Source organism: Maniola hyperantus, chromosome 2 (genome assembly GCF_902806685.2).
Source record: "Maniola hyperantus chromosome 2, iAphHyp1.2, whole genome shotgun sequence".
Classification (NCBI taxonomy): domain Eukaryota; kingdom Metazoa; phylum Arthropoda; class Insecta; order Lepidoptera; family Nymphalidae; genus Maniola; species Maniola hyperantus.
The window spans coordinates 18,189,869-18,207,761 of record NC_048537.1 but is presented as its reverse complement, the minus strand read 5'-3'; the positions used below and the strand labels follow the sequence as shown (position 1 = coordinate 18,207,761).

Below are 17,893 nucleotides of genomic sequence, written 5' to 3'. Positions count from 1 at the left end.
GGCGGGGATATAATTTTCTCCCCGGGGAAAGGATAAAATCTTTATCCCCTCCGACAGCTTTATCCACTCTCCGAGCATGGGCTCACGGGTGGATATAATTATCCACAGTGAATAAAACTGGGGACTTTTCGGTTTTTGGATCTTTTCCTTTACCTTTATTGGGTTAATGGTAATTGGTATTTGGGACCTATGTTGGGTTTATGTTGGGGTTCCCAACCATATTCCAAACATAACCCAAACACAACCCAAACATAACACAAACACAACCCAAACATAACCCAAACACAACCCAAACATAACCTAAACCCAACAGGTACCGCGAGACATGTTTTGATTTTTTAAGTTCTATGAGAATAAACTTAAACCCACGTCTAATGTCGAGGATAAAATTGTCCCCGATTTAGGGATAAACTTCTCCTCTCCCCTGTTGCCGTGCTTTGAGAGGTGGACAAGTAAATTTTATCCCTCGTCAGTGGATATAATTGGGGATAAAATTTTTGTCTCCTGCCCATGCTAGGGGGGCTGGTGTAGCCGTATTACCCATTTTTGGCAACTTGCATTTGCACTCTGGACACATCCAATCTAATGGCGTTTCCGCGTCTTCTGAAATAGCGACGCATCCTTTATGGTAGATTGCAGAGCAGCCGCAAGCAATGGCAGCGACACCTACCGGTGAAAGGAATTTCCCGCAGGCCCGACACTTAGCCATGTTGAACCTTGTATTGATTAGGACAACGTATTGTGAACGTAGTTTAGGCAATCGACGATAGGTGGCTCACTTAGTAGTTTACGGAAATTCTAGTAGATGGGGCTAAAAGCAAGATTGTTTTGTCGACCTGCGCGTACAACTATTTGACAAGTCGATTTAACTACAGTAGTACCTACCCTCTTCTTGTTTTTATTTACACTCGGTGAACAGATTTAATCGAAGATTTAAGCTACTTTTAGGCCATTACCAGTCGTCAAAACACAGTCACTGCTAGACTATGGTCTTAGGTTTGCTAACAACACAGTGACACACTAGAAAACACAAGATTTTATTTTACATCGATTAAAACACGTAAGAGATGCAACTGTTGCTGTCACGTCCGTGACGACACTCTGTCACGTCCGTGACGACACTCTGTCACGTCCGTGACGACACTCACGGATGGAACGGACGGAACTACTTGCCATGCCATTATTCACCCTAAGGAAGGAAGGAAGGGTAAATTCATAATATCTACATAGTATAAAATAAAGTCGCAACGGATTTGAATGCGGTTTTCACTAATAGATAGTGGTTCAAGAGGAAGGTCAATAGCTACTTGTAGTTTAATATTGGTTAAGTGTTAATTTGTTGAAATATGTCGAAATTTTAACAGTAGGTACCTGTGCCGGAAGAAATCAAAGCTTCCATTGAAAATCAGCAAATATTACAAGAAAAAAGTAGGATAAACTCAAAAAATACTCAACTGATTTTAAAAATTCTTTCACCTATAAAAACTACATTATTAGCAAGTAGCATGAGCTACATTTTATTCTCAAAAAATTAAGAGATCCCTAGGAAAATTGAAGTAATGTGAAGTATGGTTTACTGATCACTCCTCACGGACACCACATGGCACCCATGCGAAGCCGGGACGGGTCGCTAGTAAATAATAAAATGTTAAAAAATGTTGATGAAAGTTTATATTAAGTTACTTATACAATATTATATGTTTCACATACACATTACATACAATATTATATGTTTCACATACACATTACATACAATATTATATGTTTCACATACACATACATTTCCGAACATTTCTTGACACAATGAATCCAAGAAATACCAATCAATAAGTTAAATACCTCATAACTCCATACCTCAAAAAGAAAAAAGGAACCCCTATAGAATCATTCGTTGTCTGTATGTCTGTCCGTCTGTCGTGTCTGTCAAGAAAACCTATAAGGTTTTTTTTAAATTTAGATACAAGTTAGCTCTTGACTGCAATCTCACCTGGTGCACTTCCCGTCGACCTAGGCACTAGGCACTAGGGTCTAGGCACTAGGCATGTAGGTAGGTCGTATAGCACAAGGAAAAGAAAAAATCCGAAAACCGTGAATTTGTGGTTACGTCACAAAAAAAATTAAAATATATTTTCAAAGTAAAATAACTATACCAAGTGGGGCTTTACCTGTACATTCTTAAACAGATTTTTATTTATTTTATGCATAATAGGTTTTGATTTATCGTGCAAAATGTCGAAAAAATAACCGAGTACGGAACTCTCGATGCGCGAGTCTGACTCGCACTTGGCTGGTTTTTCTCAATGAGTGGAGCAGTCGGCGCGGCCCTCGCAGAACACGTGCGTGGCGTGCCGCTCCACGTGCACCAGCGTGTCGTGGCGCGGCAGGTGCACGATGTGTGCAGCGCGGCTAGATGTGCGGCAGACACGCCTGCAGCGCGCGGCGCAGCGCCTGCCGCACGTCGGCGCGGCCCTCGCAGAACACGTGCGTGGCGTGCCGCTCCACGTGCACCAGCGTGTCGTGGCGCGGCAGGTGCACGATGTGTGCAGCGCGGCTAGATGTGCGGCAGACACGCCTGCAGCGCGCGGCGCAGCGCCTGCCGCACGTCGGCGCGGCCCTCGCAGAACACGTGCGTGGCGTGCCGCTCCACGTGCACCAGCGTGTCGTGGCGCGGCAGGTGCACGATGCAGCCGTCCGCGCCCGCCTCCACGCGCGCGTCGCCCACGCCCTCGCGCGCCAGCGCCGCCAGCAGCGCCGCCACGTCCAGCGCGCTCCAGTGCAGCGCGGGCGGCGCGCCGTACGCGCCCGGCGCGCCCAGCTCCAGGCGCGCGTCGCGCACGCGCAGCGCGGCGCACAGCGGCGCGGCGCGCAGGCCGGCGCGCAGCTCGCGCGGCGCCGCGCGCGCCGCCAGCTCGCCGCACAGCGTGGCGCGCGCGGCGCGACGGCGCACGGCGGGCGCGCGCGCGGCGCCGCGGCGCAGCACCAGCGTGGGCACGTCGGCGCCGAGGCGCGCGGGCGCGTACTGCTCGGGCAGCGCCAGCTCGCGGGGCCGCAGCTCGCGCACCAGCTTGGCGGCCTGCGAGAAGTTGAGCGACGTGTCGATGGGGCAGTGGAAGGCCTTCATGGCGAGCGGCTGGAAGGGCGCCAGCGCCTCCGCGTACGGGAAGTCGGGCTCCGTGAAGATGACGGCGTGCTGCGGGTTGGGCGCCCACAGCTCCAGCAGGTGCACGGCGGCGCCGCAGCGCAGGCTGGGGTGGCCCGCGAACACCACGGCGGGCGCGCGGAAGTCGGCCAGCGCGTCGTCGGCCAGCGTGCGCGCGTGGCGCAGGCGGCCGGCGCGCGCCAGCGCCGCGTGCGGGAAGGGCTCCTCGGGCAGCGCCACGCGCGCCTGCTTGCCGGCCGACACCCACTCGGCCAGGATGTTGCTGTAGGCCAGGCTGGCGTCGGCCACGGGCGACAGCACGAGCAGCGGCACGTGCGCCAGCCCCGCGCCCTCCAGGTGCGCGCTCAGGCACTCCAGCAGGTCGTACAGCACGCCGCTGGGGTACACGGGGCACAGCACGCAGCCGCCGGCGCGCAGCGTGACGGCGGCGTGCACGCACAGGTCGCCCAGCATGTGGTCGGGGTTGTGCGCCGGCGTCTGCGTCAGCGCCGCCAGCAGCAGCAGGTCGGCGCCGCGCAGCGCCGCCTGGTTGATGGGGCGCGGGTGCGTGGTGAGCGTGCTGGAGCCGCTGACGTAGGCCACCTTCTCGTGCGCCGAGCGCAGCACCCAGTTGGCGGACCCCAGGCAGAAGCCGGAGGACACGGGCGTGGCCTGCAGCGCGCCGTACACGTCCACGCGCTCGTCGTAGCCCACGACGCGCACGCGCGACAGTGAGCGCTCCAGCGCGGCGCGCGAGAACAGGCGGCGCCAAGCGCGCGGGCGCGCCGCGTGCGCCAGCGGCGGCGGCAGCACGTGCAGCAGCTCCTTCCAGCGGCGCGCGCCGCGCCCGCCGCCCGCCAGCCAGGCCGCCAGCTCCTCGAGGTAGAAGCGGCCGATCTGCAGCGTGGGCTCGGTGGCGTACACCTGCCCCTTGAAGCCCGTGTCCTCGGTGACGAAGGGCAGCGCCAGCATGCACGTGTAGTTGGAGATGAGGATGGCGTCCAGCTGCGCGAAGTCCACCACCTTGTCCAGCGGCGGGCAGAACTCGGGCACGCTGTCCACGAACACGCGCCCGCAGCACTCCTTCAGCTCCTGCGACCAGCACCGCACCATCGTCATCACTCTACATACTCTAGACATAACTAGCGTGGCTACTGGCTCACCCCCTCGAGCAGCGGGTCGTTGACGTGCGGCGGCGTGTAGGCGGGCAGCGAGGCCAGGCGCGTGCTGGGCACGGGCGGCAGCGGCAGGAAGCTCAGCAGCGAGTGCGCCGACAGCCCGCAGTCCAGCATGATGAGAAGCTCCTTGAACGACAGCACGAAGCACGGCTTCGACGCGTCGCTGCTCAGGCAGTACTGACCACAACCAGCTTAGTGTTAGCTACCCTCACTGATATTCTGATATACCAGTTGTTAGACCCTTCCGGGGTCTTCATTCATAGGCCCGATCACGCGACGCGGCGCCACCCCGCAGGGCTCGCTGTGAGGAGGAGGAGTTGGTAGTTCTGCACGCCTCAAACACGTTGGCAATGCCCGTGATGAAGATCAGCAGGAGATGACTGGGAGCCAAGTCCCTCAACCTCACAGCGGGCCTAGCGGGTGCAGCCCGCGCGCCCACGGAAAAGGTCCCGGACAGGCCTGAAACTAGTTGGCCATAATATTATGCTTACAAAAAGGCCAATTCTACTTCTCATTATTTCAATATTTCAAGTAGGACAACTGGCAGAGGTCAATTCTTGACTAGTTATATGCTAACAATTATTGTATATTATGTCAAAAGTGTGTTGGTTCTTAGGCCAATTAGGTCTAACCCCTGATCTAACCCAAACCCAGCATAATATATTGTGGTGCAATGCCTCTTTCAATATTTTATTAGTAATTTGTTTCAACGACTTGCATACTACGGTTTTATATGAATAGTGAGCGAGCAGGTCACATTGATGTTTGCAGTACGAGAGGACCCCCCACAACCACATGTGCCCCACGTATAACCATATTGAAATGTAGGAAAGGAGTTGGGACCACCGTTAATTGCATGCGATGTAATAAAGATCTGACACAATTTAGCGTTTAAACTACCGTGAGTGATTTCTCAGCGTGGAAACCGCTTTTTGACGCTAAGACAAGGGCATCAGTCGTGGGACGGGACACCATTAGCTCCGCGTGCCTGGATTTCGGTGACGGTTCCAGTGATGAAGAACAGCAAGAACTGTCGGGAGACGATCGGCAGCTGTCTCCCCCCCCACCCCAGCCACCCTCACAACGGGCTCTACGGGCAGCGGCACGTGCGTCCCGCAGTCAAAACCGCGGCGCGTGCGCGGACAGACTCCCTTGAAAAAGGACCCCGGATGGGTTCGAAACTAGTCGGGCTAACATCGACTACACACGTGAGTAAGCCGGGACAGATAGTATTTATAATCTGACACAATGGTTAGGGGACAACCCTCCACCTCCCATGGCCCCACCAACCTCTCGGTTATATGGGCCGAATCGCGGGAGGGCGCCCGTTCGGTACTTGCTCTTGGCATTTTCCCGGGGCGCCTTCTTGGCTCCCTACAAATTATTTTGTCTCTTCCTTGTCCCTTATGCTCACTCTCCCCCCTTGGGGGCTAGACGTCACTAATACAGCTGTGATCTCCGCTGCTGCTCCTCCGTGGTGCCGACCTGGCACCTGTACGCTCCGAGCTCCGAGCTTTGACACAATGGTTAGTGGAAATACACTAGCCACCCTGACGGGGATGGAATTTGTGGTTGTAGAACAAAATATGTACTTGTTATACATTGATAGCACTGTGCCAGAAAACTTCATGCAAGTGCCACCAACATCTATGCTGAGTTTTTACTCAATCGAATACACAGTTCGCAAATAGTAGGGTAGAATTATCATTCTAACATACTATTTTCATACATTAAGATTTACGTAAATACCATAATTATTATACGTATTTTGTATTAGGTACTGTAAATTTAGCATTGTGGACTTACCAGCTTCATGTTGGAAAACGGGAATTGCTGTTATTTATCAAAACTTGTTATTTTTCATTGGTTATGTTATGGGATTGTGTTGTTTAGTAGCGATTTTTCAGTGCGCTGTAGGCATACTTTGTCGAATGTAAAAAGATGTGAACTTTTTCAGCCCGACAATTTTATCTTAGTTTTGATAGTTATTATAATTATTATAAACAATAGGTAATTATCCGCTGAAAATGCTGAAAACTTGAGTTTTTGACCAAAGTTTTGACAAGCACCACAGAGTACATAAGCACCTTTTTTTCTGGTCGGTGATAAGCACCACAGAGTACATTGAATATGAGCACCAAAGAATTTTTATGTACTACTTCGTAGGCCACAGCACAGAGTAGGTAATTGAATATAGGAGTTATCAGACATAATATGTCCAGATATGCAACTAGCGTGGCCCCCTCAGTCCCTCTCGCTCAAGCAGAGGGATTTACTTGTGAAATGTTATTCCGTCAATTTTACGTTCGCTTCGGCTATTGTAGCCTAGTATACTGCAACCCACCATTGCACAATAACTTCAAAAACAAAAAACAACAAAACGAATCAATTATTTATTTACAATAGTCAACATACATAACCTCACTTCACGTTGTTTGCCAAAATCTCACGTACTTGTAATAGTCCTTGTTCTGAGAGTTATCATCTCAGAACAAGGACTATTAGAAGTAGCCCTAATGTGACACTTACTGTTAGAGCGAGATAGCTAAATGCATTTAAGTGGTTATTAGAACGTGACAAAATGATTATGTTTTGTCCTTATCACCGTATTACCGTAATGTATTAGTACGTGAGTATTTGGCAAAAAACGTGAAGTGTAGAAGGAATGACATTTCACAAGTAAGAAAATCTGCTTGAGCGAGAGGGACTGAGGGGGCCACGCTAGTTGCAAATCTGGACATATCTGTGGTTATCATCAGAAGAACATGTTAGCACGACGTAGGTAGTCAATTAGAAATTCTTTGGTCAAATGCATCCTTAGATGAATGATATCAAATGCATGCACGTCACATGTTGAACCATAGAGTAGAATCCTCAGACCTTGGATGAATGATTACCATCTCTATGCCTCAGACCAATAAAGGCCTAGAACCCGTAGATAGAGTAAATACCGGCCAAGTGCGTGGCGGGCCACGCGCAGTGTAGGGTTCCGTAATCACAAATCACAATCCTCGAAAAACAGATATAACTCCTTAACCTGTGAACTTTACATAGTCCTGATAGTTTTCCTTTAAAATTGATTATATATATAATGTGTTTATAAACTCTCTTGTGAAATAAAAGATCTTGCGTTGCTCTGTAAAGAGTATTATGTTTTATTAACGACCTGACATTTTACAAGAACCAAACACAAGGTGTTAAAGATTATCTTACCTGTAAAGAGAAACAACAATAGAAGCTATTATTTCACTGTTATTAGGTATTGTTTAAACTTTAAATTCTAATTTTATATAATAATTCGAAATTCACTCGCACAGCTAACGTTTTAATAAAATAACAACCTGACAGTTGACACTTGACAGCTCTGTCGTGTCAATGCGCGGCAGATTCAAATTACTAAGTTCAAATTATGTAATCATAGACATAGATATGTGATGACATTGACATAGACAAATAAATGAAGAGAAATAAATGGGCTTCCTAAGGTCATTTATATATACTACTGCTGTGAATTTTTTCACGTTCCTATATACTACCATTTCGTTGATAGAGGGGGGGACACTTGACTCTAATAAAAATTAGCACTTTAAAACATCATATTTTACAAACGAATCTAGAAATCGAAAAATGATGTTTCCACACCCACAGTATTTTTAAAGACCTATTCAACAATACCCCACACTATGGGGTAGACGAGAAAAAAATATTCATCCCCACTTTACATGTAGGAGAGCTACCCTAAAAAAAATATTCGCCACGCAACGTAGCCTTGTCGCACTGTAGTTCATACGCCGCCAGTCTAGCACTATAATTTATCCTGCAAATTGTCGTACCTACCTACAGGACCTACACTCATAAACATCTCTATCGTAGTAGCTAATAATAATAATCATCACCTCAACTCATCGCCGGCTCACTAAGTACCGCCTGATCACGGGTCTTCTCTAAGAATGGGGGCTTAGCATAGTCCACCACGCTGGCCAAATGCTGATTGGCAGATTTCACACACCTTTGAGAGCATTATGGAGAACTCTCAGGCATGCAGGTTTTCAATGTTTTCTTTCGCCTGTAAAGCATTTATTTTGATGGCTTTTGCTTAAAACGCACGTAATTTTCCGAAAAGTTAGAGGTACGTGCCCGGGATCGAACCCCCGACTTCTCGAATAGAAGGCAGACGTCTTAACTACCTACTATAAGCTACCTATCACCGCAATATTACGTGGCTTTTGAGCATTACAATATTAGGTACATGGTTAGTAGCACATTTAATGGTTCAACATAAACCAGTTTTGCTACATTTATATTCAACTATGTAACTAGCTAAGGTACTATAGCCACTAGCCCACTTGGTACTAGGTCGTATGCAACAGCCGATAGCGCAAACAGCAGTGTTTTGAAACGAGAATTATGTTGTAACGCGAACCACGGAGTTCTGCGTGGCTTGTATAAACTCCGTGGTTCACTGCGAGTAGGAACGAGCACGCAAAAATGCACGTAAAAATATAGGTAACTATGTACACACACTGCACGCCACGCAATGCCAGACCTCGTTCCTACTCGCAGCACACTGCACGCCACGCAATGCCAGACCTCGTTCCTACTCGCAGCACACTGCACGCCACGCAATGCCAGACCTCGTTCCTACTCGCAGCACACTGCACGCCACGCAATGCCAGACCTCGTTCCTACTCGCAGCACACTGCACGCCACGCAATGCCAGACCTCGTTCCTACTCGCAGCACACTGCACGCCACGCAATGCCAGACCTCGTTCCTACCTTCCCACTCATTTACAGGAACCTCATTTTTATCAAACCTATTTACATTTTGCAAATACATACATAGGTACATTATAATTTATAATAGTATAGACAGGTATGCATTTCCCAAGCTTGTATAACTAGTCAACTATATATGTATAACTACTCATATTTTAAACTCTAAATAATTACTCTCCTTATCGCACTGAATATCATAATATTCACATCGCAGACAATCGCCGTCGACCGCCTCGGCCCTCGCAGGCCCTCGAGAACAGGTAGATGTACACCAGCACGGCGAGCCCGGCGAGCAGCAGCGGCGGCGCCAGCACGTCCAGCAGCGCCCGCAGCGAGGGCGCGCGCTCGGCCTCCGCCGCGGCCGCGGGCGGCGCCAGCACCTCGCGCCGCTCCTCCTCCACCACCTCGCCCACCGCGAACTGCGCCCGCCACAGCTTGGCGTCCTCGCTGTGGCCGACGTCGTGGAAGCACCTGAAGGCGTCCTCGCCCGCGTTGTCCAGCAGGATGTCGGCGCCGCCGGGGTGCTCGTCGAGGAAGCGCGTCACGTCGTACACCACGTTGTCGATGACGATGGCCGCGTCGTCCCGCCCCCTGCGCCGCGCCACCTCCGCGCGCGTCAACCGCTGCGACATGACGCACCGTGCCTTGACGTTTCTCTTTACTTGCGTCTTCCTCCAAACTCCTGACACTCGCTACTCGGAGCGTATCGAGTCGCGATCACCAGCCCTGCTACCACACCACGCTTGTGTTGATGAAAATATTTAGCTACCGGCTTGTCTTTGTATCGTCCTCTCTCTTACACGGTTTATTGTGGCCAGCAGTGGTTCACAACGGTTAGGTTGAAGTAGCCGCGCGCGTCACCGCTCACTGCTGACTGTCCCCACCGGCCGCCGTCCAGCGCCTCGCCACTTCGTATCGCCTGACGCCTGACGCCTGTCGACATTAGCATAATATTGTACGTAGCCGCTCGCGCTGACACGGGAACTCACGACCTTCTATCTATTTATTATAGGCGCTTCAATTACATTCCAAATTCAAAGAATAAATAACTACTATTGGGTTACTGATCATTGCATAGTGTGAATAAACCTTGAATAATTTGGATAAATTAAAGAAAGAATGACGTCGAGTGGTTTTTTTGACCAGATGTGATGTTCCAACGAATGGTAATTTATGGTTGAAAACTTGAAACACATCGATGCTTTAAACACGTGTTGCCTATTGAAGTGCTGATGCTGGTGCGAGTGATCCGACTGCCGTTCGTTCTGCGAAACCCCCACACGTGTTAGCGTCCACGGTCCACCACATCCACTCCAGCACACACGTCAGCGAAAGATGCGATTTATATTATTTGAATGATTGTTGATGATCGTGCTAACACGTGTTTTGCTATTAAATGTTTGGAGAGTGTGCCCAGCGCAGACTGTAGCCACTGCGATGCTGTAGCTCTCAGTTGTAGCCACTGCGATGCTGTAGCTCTCAGCTGTAGCCACTGCGATGCTGTAGCTCTCAGCTGTAGCCACTGCGATGCTGTAGCTCTCAGCTGTAGCCACTGCGATGCTGTAGCTCTCAGCTGTAGCCACTGCGATGCTGTAGCTCTCAGCTGGAGCCACTGCGATGCTGTAGCTCTCAGCTGTAGCCACTGCGATGCTGTAGCTCTCAGCTGTAGCCAGCAGCTCAGCTGTAGCCACTGCGATGCTGTAGCTCTCAGCTGTAGCCACTGTGATGCTGTAGCTCTCAGCTGTAGCCACTGCGATGCTGTAGCTCTCAGCTGTAGCCACTGCGATGCTGTAGCTCTCAGCTGTAGCCAGCAGCTCAGCTGTAGCCACTGCGATGCTGTAGCTCTCAGCTGTAGCCACTGCGATGCTGTAGCTCTCAGCTGTAGCCACTGCGATGCTGTAGCTCTCAGCTGTAGCCACTGCGATGCTGTAGCTCTCAGCTGTAGCCACTGCGATGCTGTAGCTCTCAGCTGTAGCCACTGCGATGCTGTAGCTCTCAGCTGTAGCCAGCAGCTCAGCTGTAGCCACTGCGATGCTGTAGCTCTCAGCTGTAGCCACTGCGATGCTGTAGCTCTCAGCTGTAGCCACTGCGATGCTGTAGCTCTCAGCTGTAGCCAGCAGCTCAGCTGTAGCCACTGCGATGCTGTAGCTCTCAGCTGTAGCCACTGCGATGCTGTAGCTCTCAGCTGTAGCCACTGTGATGCTGTAGCTCTCAGCTGTAGCCACTGCGATGCTGTAGCTCTCAGCTGTAGCCACTGCGATGCTGTAGCTCTCAGCTGTAGCCAGCAGCTCAGCTGTAGCCACTGCGATGCTGTAGCTCTCAGCTGGAGCCACTGCGATGCTGTAGCTCTCAGCTGTAGCCACTGCGATGCTGTAGCTCTCAGCTGTAGCCACTGCGATGCTGTAGCTCTCAGCTGTAGCCACTGCGATGCTGTAGCTCTCAGCTGTAGCCACTGCGATGCTGTAGCTCTCAGCTGTAGCCACTGCGATGCTGTAGCTCTCAGCTGTAGCCACTGCGATGCTGTAGCTCTCAGCTGTAGCCACTGCGATGCTGTAGCTCTCAGCTGTAGCCACTGCGATGCTGTAGCTCTCAGCTGTAGCCACTGCGATGCTGTAGCTCTCAGCTGTAGCCACTGCGATGCTGTAGCTCTCAGCTGTAGCCACTGCGATGCTGTAGCTCTCAGCTGTAGCCAGCAGCTCAGCTGTAGCCACTGCGATGCTGTAGCTCTCAGCTGTAGCCACTGCGATGCTGTAGCTCTCAGCTGTAGCCACTGCGATGCTGTAGCTCTCAGCTGTAGCCACTGCGATGCTGTAGCTCTCAGCTGTAGCCACTGCGATGCTGTAGCTCTCAGCTGTAGCCACTGCGATGCTGTAGCTCTCAGCTGTAGCCACTGCGATGCTGTAGCTCTCAGCTGTAGCCACTGCGATGCTGTAGCTCTCAGCTGTAGCCACTGCGATGCTGTAGCTCTCAGCTGTAGCCACTGCGATGCTGTAGCTCTCAGCTGTAGCCACTGCGATGCTGTAGCTCTCAGCTGTAGCCACTGCGATGCTGTAGCTCTCAGCTGTAGCCACTGCGATGCTGTAGCTCTCAGCTGTAGCCACTGCGATGCTGTAGCTCTCAGCTGTAGCCACTGCGATGCTGTAGCTCTCAGCTGTAGCCACTGCGATGCTGTAGCTCTCAGCTGTAGCCAGCAGCTCAGCTGGAGCCACTGCGATGCTGTAGCTCTCAGCTGTAGCCACTGCGATGCTGTAGCTCTCAGCTGTAGCCACTGCGATGCTGTAGCTCTCAGCTGTAGCCAGCAGCTCAGCTGGAGCCACTGCGATGCTGTAGCTCTCAGCTGTAGCCACTGCGATGCTGTAGCTCTCAGCTGTAGCCACTGCGATGCTGTAGCTCTCAGCTGTAGCCACCAGCTCAGCTGGAGCCACTGCGATGCTGTAGCTCTCAGCTGTAGCCACTGCGATGCTGTAGCTCTCAGCTGTAGCCACTGCGATGCTGTAGCTCTCAGCTGTAGCCACTGCGATGCTGTAGCTCTCAGCTGTAGCCACTGCGATGCTGTAGCTCTCAGCTGTAGCCAGCAGCTCAGCTGGAGCCACTGCGATGCTGTAGCTCTCAGCTGTAGCCACTGCGATGCTGTAGCTCTCAGCTGTAGCCACTGCGATGCTGTAGCTCTCAGCTGTAGCCACTGCGATGCTGTAGCTCTCAGCTGTAGCCACTGCGATGCTGTAGCTCTCAGCTGTAGCCACTGCGATGCTGTAGCTCTCAGCTGTAGCCACTGCGATGCTGTAGCTCTCAGCTGTAGCCACTGCGATGCTGTAGCTCTCAGCTGTAGCCACTGCGATGCTGTAGCTCTCAGCTGTAGCCACTGCGATGCTGTAGCTCTCAGCTGTAGCCACTGCGATGCTGTAGCTCTCAGCTGTAGCCAGCAGCTCAGCTGGAGCCACTGCGATGCTGTAGCTCTCAGCTGTAGCCACTGCGATGCTGTAGCTCTCAGCTGTAGCCACTGCGATGCTGTAGCTCTCAGCTGTAGCCACTGCGATGCTGTAGCTCTCAGCTGTAGCCACTGCGATGCTGTAGCTCTCAGCTGTAGCCAGCAGCTCAGCTGGAGCCACTGCGATGCTGTAGCTCTCAGCTGTAGCCACTGCGATGCTGTAGCTCTCAGCTGTAGCCACTGCGATGCTGTAGCTCTCAGCTGTAGCCAGCAGCTCAGCTGGAGCCACTGCGATGCTGTAGCTCTCAGCTGTAGCCACTGCGATGCTGTAGCTCTCAGCTGTAGCCACTGCGATGCTGTAGCTCTCAGCTGTAGCCACTGCGATGCTGTAGCTCTCAGCTGTAGCCACTGCGATGCTGTAGCTCTCAGCTGTAGCCACTGCGATGCTGTAGCTCTCAGCTGTAGCCAGCAGCTCAGCTGGAGCCACTGCGATGCTGTAGCTCTCAGCTGTAGCCACTGCGATGCTGTAGCTCTCAGCTGTAGCCACTGCGATGCTGTAGCTCTCAGCTGTAGCCACTGCGATGCTGTAGCTCTCAGCTGTAGCCACTGCGATGCTGTAGCTCTCAGCTGTAGCCACTGCGATGCTGTAGCTCTCAGCTGTAGCCACTGCGATGCTGTAGCTCTCAGCTGTAGCCACTGCGATGCTGTAGCTCTCAGCTGTAGCCACTGCGATGCTGTAGCTCTCAGCTGTAGCCAGCAGCTCAGCTGGAGCCACTGCGATGCTGTAGCTCTCAGCTGTAGCCACTGCGATGCTGTAGCTCTCAGCTGTAGCCACTGCGATGCTGTAGCTCTCAGCTGTAGCCACTGCGATGCTGTAGCTCTCAGCTGTAGCCACTGCGATGCTGTAGCTCTCAGCTGTAGCCAGCAGCTCAGCTGGAGCCACTGCGATGCTGTAGCTCTCAGCTGTAGCCACTGCGATGCTGTAGCTCTCAGCTGTAGCCACTGCGATGCTGTAGCTCTCAGCTGTAGCCACTGCGATGCTGTAGCTCTCAGCTGTAGCCACTGCGATGCTGTAGCTCTCAGCTGTAGCCACTGCGATGCTGTAGCTCTCAGCTGTAGCCACTGCGATGCTGTAGCTCTCAGCTGTAGCCACTGCGATGCTGTAGCTCTCAGCTGTAGCCACTGCGATGCTGTAGCTCTCAGCTGTAGCCACTGCGATGCTGTAGCTCTCAGCTGTAGCCACTGCGATGCTGTAGCTCTCAGCTGTAGCCACTGCGATGCTGTAGCCCTCAGCTGCAGCCACTGACCAGGCGTAGAGCGCTGCGAGCCCGTGGAATGCTTCAGGGAAGTCTGCAAAAGAGCTACCTATAGGTACATTTGTTTATCCTCGTGTTGGTGTGAGTTTAGTATGTAAGATAACAAAGTTTGTCTCCGATCAAATCTCTTAAATAGCTACTGAGCAGGATTAAGGATCTTCTAATAATAATCTTTTTATAATGATTTATTATTATTTTGATTTATTGTTATTATGTAGGTACCTGTTGTACTTACATCCGGCCTTTTTATTGTAAAACAACTTTATTTTATGTTCTTTGTAACCTTCGGACATGCGATGTTTACAATCAAGTAGATATATTTTTAGGTACTTACTTACTTTATAGTGTTGTTCTTACATTAACTTATTATCAAATAATATTAAAATTGTACCCACCAAAGTCTGCCATTTTCGCAAAACAAAACTCTGTTTCAGCCCAGCGAGGGCGGGCGGGCTATGGGCGGGCGGCGCAAACAAAAATAATATAACAAATATTTTATTGATATGGATCACTCTGCCGGGAGCAGAGCGCTCCTAATTAGGTACCGTGTCTGCGGAGTGCGGAGTGTGGTGGACGTAGTACCTACGTTGTGCCTGCAGCCGGTTCCACACCGAACTGCGAGTTCGTATTCACACGTCACGTGTCTAGCGCTCTGCTTCTATTATGGCATTACACAGACCACTGAAATCTCTGTGTGGCATTATAATATAAATCGAATCTTTGAAAAGAGCAACCGCCGATTTTCTTGCTGGTGCTTCTCGACAGGAGGCATTCCGAACCAGTGCACCATCCGACGATTCGAAAGCACACGTGAAAGATTATTTCAATAAAATATTTGTATTCTATTCTTTTAGCATCGCGACGTCGAAACTTGGGCTCTTTCAGTTTGAACGATTTGACTTTTGAGTTTTGAAGAAGATTAAATTTTTCTTCTGTTTCTTGGATGAGTCTGCTTCGACGCTAGCCCGCTGTGCTTCCTCCTTGTAACTCCTGGGACCCTCGCCCTCGGGTGCCCTCCACCGTCCACCTGGCGGCTCGCCTGTGAGCTGCACTACGGACGCTCACTGGAGTCATTCTCACGCCGCGTCCGGTCCTCGTCCAAACAACTTTTAGTATACAACTCTGTACTAACGCCTTATTGGAGTAGGTAGAGATGTTGGTACGAAATTTGGTTCATGAGACCCTTAGCGTTCGCCTCCAGCACCACATCTCGAGAGGGTCAGTGTTGTCCTCGACTGGTCGCAAGGTCTGGTCTGTCAGTAGGAAGGTAGCGGGCGGTTTTCGTTACTTACCGCCTCACATCAAATGCTCTAAATTGGCAGTAAAGTGTAGCGCAGCTGACACTATGAGCAAGCATGAAGGTGAGACGTGGATTGTTACATACATAAGTATTTAATACAAAACTGGCTTATGCTCGCGACTTCGTCCGCGTGGACTACACAAACCCCTATTTTATCCCCTTAAAAATCCTTTCTCAGTCTACGTCATAATACCTATCTGCATGCCAAACTTTAGCCTAATCCGTCCAGTAGTTTGAGCTGTGCGTCAGTAGTATCTAGTCAGTCAGTCAGCTTTTGCTTTTTTTTATATAGATAACTCTTTGTTGTCTATATAAAAAAAGCAAAAGCTGCAACTCTTGTACTATAATATTTCAGCGTTTATTGCCGATTGTAGTCAGGTTTTAGTTTTCAACTTTATCTGTTTGATTTGACGAAGAGATATATTGTTTTTAATCACCGAGAGTTTGTAACAAAGGTTAAGACAGTTTTGGACGCGTCATTATTTCTTCATTTTAAGATGGGAGAATGTTTTAAAAACTTAATTAGTTATTAGGCAAATTAAAAGCGTTAGAATACTAAACAAGTAACAAGAAGTTGTCACCGCTTACCGCCGCGCCTGCTCGGACAAGTTCGTGAACACTGCGCGAAACTAAACGAACGTCGTGTATTTGTTATTACGACGATTTCCTCCACACCTAATGATTAGGGCGGAAACTTGATCGCGAGTTTTGTAACTCTTACACCGGCACCGGGGCGGGCGGGGCGGACTGGGCGGGCGGGACGCCATTGTAGCGCGGAAGCGTTTACACCGAAATTCACGCAAGTTTAATCATTAGTTAATATGGTATACACAATATGGATATGCTGACTGTACTTATCTGGCAACGTGCACGCCAGAGGTCGCATTAGTAGATAGGTGTAGGGGGTGTAGGAATAAAAATTACAATTTTAAATATTAAATATTTAATTTGAAAACAAACTTATTCGATTCATGTATACATAAAGTTTCATGTTTTACACAATACATAGTCTCCGTATTTATACAATAATTTAAGTGTTTCTTCTCTACTTAAACCAATTTATTGTAAAACTTGTCTATTATTATCATAATAATAATTATTTACAACATTATGCTACACAACATGTCGCCTCGATCTCAACGAGCTCGCCGATAGTCTGTAGTCGGTAGTCGGTAGTCGGTAGTCGGCACAATCATATCATCCAAAGCTATGCCTGAAACCTGAACGTCTCCGATTCTCTGACTTCTAAACCGCAATTACTCATTATCTATTTATTACGCAAAAAAAGAATTTACTACCTACATAGTGCATACCTAGTCGCATCGATTCCTATTTTAGCGATTGTGGAGTTAGCGATATAACAGTGTAATTACACTTGTCATCAAAATACTTTCTTATCTTAAATCCGGACGTGTTTGGCCCACTACATACAAATCTGAACTAATTTCCGCAAAAGCTTTTATTCAGTTTACTTCTATAAAGTTTTATATCGTGCGATGACACCGGTTTGTTCGACAGCTCCTCAATTATTATTGTTAAGTGTTGTAATGTGCACGAATCGATTCTCCTTTCCGATGCGTACCTATAGGCCACAGGTGCATCGTCATAAAAAAATAACCATTAGATAAATTATTATTCAATCTGTATAAATAAAATTCAAAGTCCTGACTGACTGACTGACCTATATATCGACGCACAGCCTAAGCTTGTGGTCCTAGAGACATGAAATTTGGATGGTGTGTTCTTTGTAAAGAGTAAGTATCCACTAAAAAAGGATTTTTTGAAATTCCACCCTCACGTGTGTTAAATGGGGGGTTTGAAATTCATGTAGTCCACGCGGACGGAGTCGCGAGCATAAAGCTAGTAGGTAGAGAATAAAATGGAATCGATTCATTCTAAGAGCCCTTCTAACGATATCATTATTAAATATTATTTATAATTAAAATAAATGTTGTTTCATTATGAAACAGGCATAACCTTGAATGTAGACAGCTGTGCGGGGTGCGGGCGCTCCTCATACTATCTGTATCTATCCGTGTTCCGTAGGTTAAGGAATTGTTACAGTATACAAATAATAAAAACCGGCCAAGTGCGAGTCAGGCTCGCGCAATGAGGGTTCCGTACTACAGTCGTATTTTTTCGACATTTTGCACGATTAATTCAAAAACTATGATGCATAAAAATAAATAAAAATCTGTTTTAGAATGTACAGGTGAAGACCTTTCATATGATACCCTACTTGATATAGTCACTCA

The 17,893-nt window shown here is 49.5% G+C and overlaps 2 protein-coding genes and 1 long non-coding RNA gene across 3 annotated transcripts in view; 1 reads left to right on the top strand and 2 right to left on the bottom strand.

The window, feature by feature from the left end:
* LOC138404294 (uncharacterized) overlaps window positions 1-17,893 on the top strand; it is a 351,188-nt gene that overhangs the window by 42,742 nt on the left and 290,553 nt on the right. The gene's annotated exons all lie outside the window — the stretch shown is intronic.
* Window positions 2,411-8,887, bottom strand: IntS9 (integrator complex subunit 9). The gene is made up of 4 exons (XM_034978096.2): window positions 7,531-8,887; window positions 6,124-7,453; window positions 4,303-4,494; window positions 2,411-4,231 (listed from the first exon to the last, which is right to left on the bottom strand). The coding sequence occupies exons 2-4, from the start codon at window positions 6,130-6,132 to the stop codon at window positions 2,552-2,554; spliced, it is 1,881 nt and encodes a 626-aa protein (XP_034833987.1). The 5' UTR covers window positions 6,133-7,453; window positions 7,531-8,887; the 3' UTR covers window positions 2,411-2,551.
* Window positions 9,298-10,082, bottom strand: LOC117990621 (cytochrome b5-like). Its single transcript, XM_034978084.2, has one exon. It carries the CDS (start codon window positions 9,724-9,726, stop codon window positions 9,298-9,300), a length of 429 nt encoding a protein of 142 aa, XP_034833975.1. The 5' UTR covers window positions 9,727-10,082.

Excerpts from the sequence above, each read along its gene's own strand:
- IntS9 (XM_034978096.2), bottom strand. Across the intron at positions 4,232-4,302 it reads ACGACCCGCTGCTCGAGGGG|GAGCTGAAGGAGTGCTGCGG; the intron begins GTGAGCCAGTAG and ends TGCTGGTCGCAG.
- LOC117990621 (XM_034978084.2), bottom strand. The coding sequence starts at position 9,726 with ATGTCGCAGCGGTTGACGCGCGCGGAGGTGGCGCGGCGCAGGGGGCGG.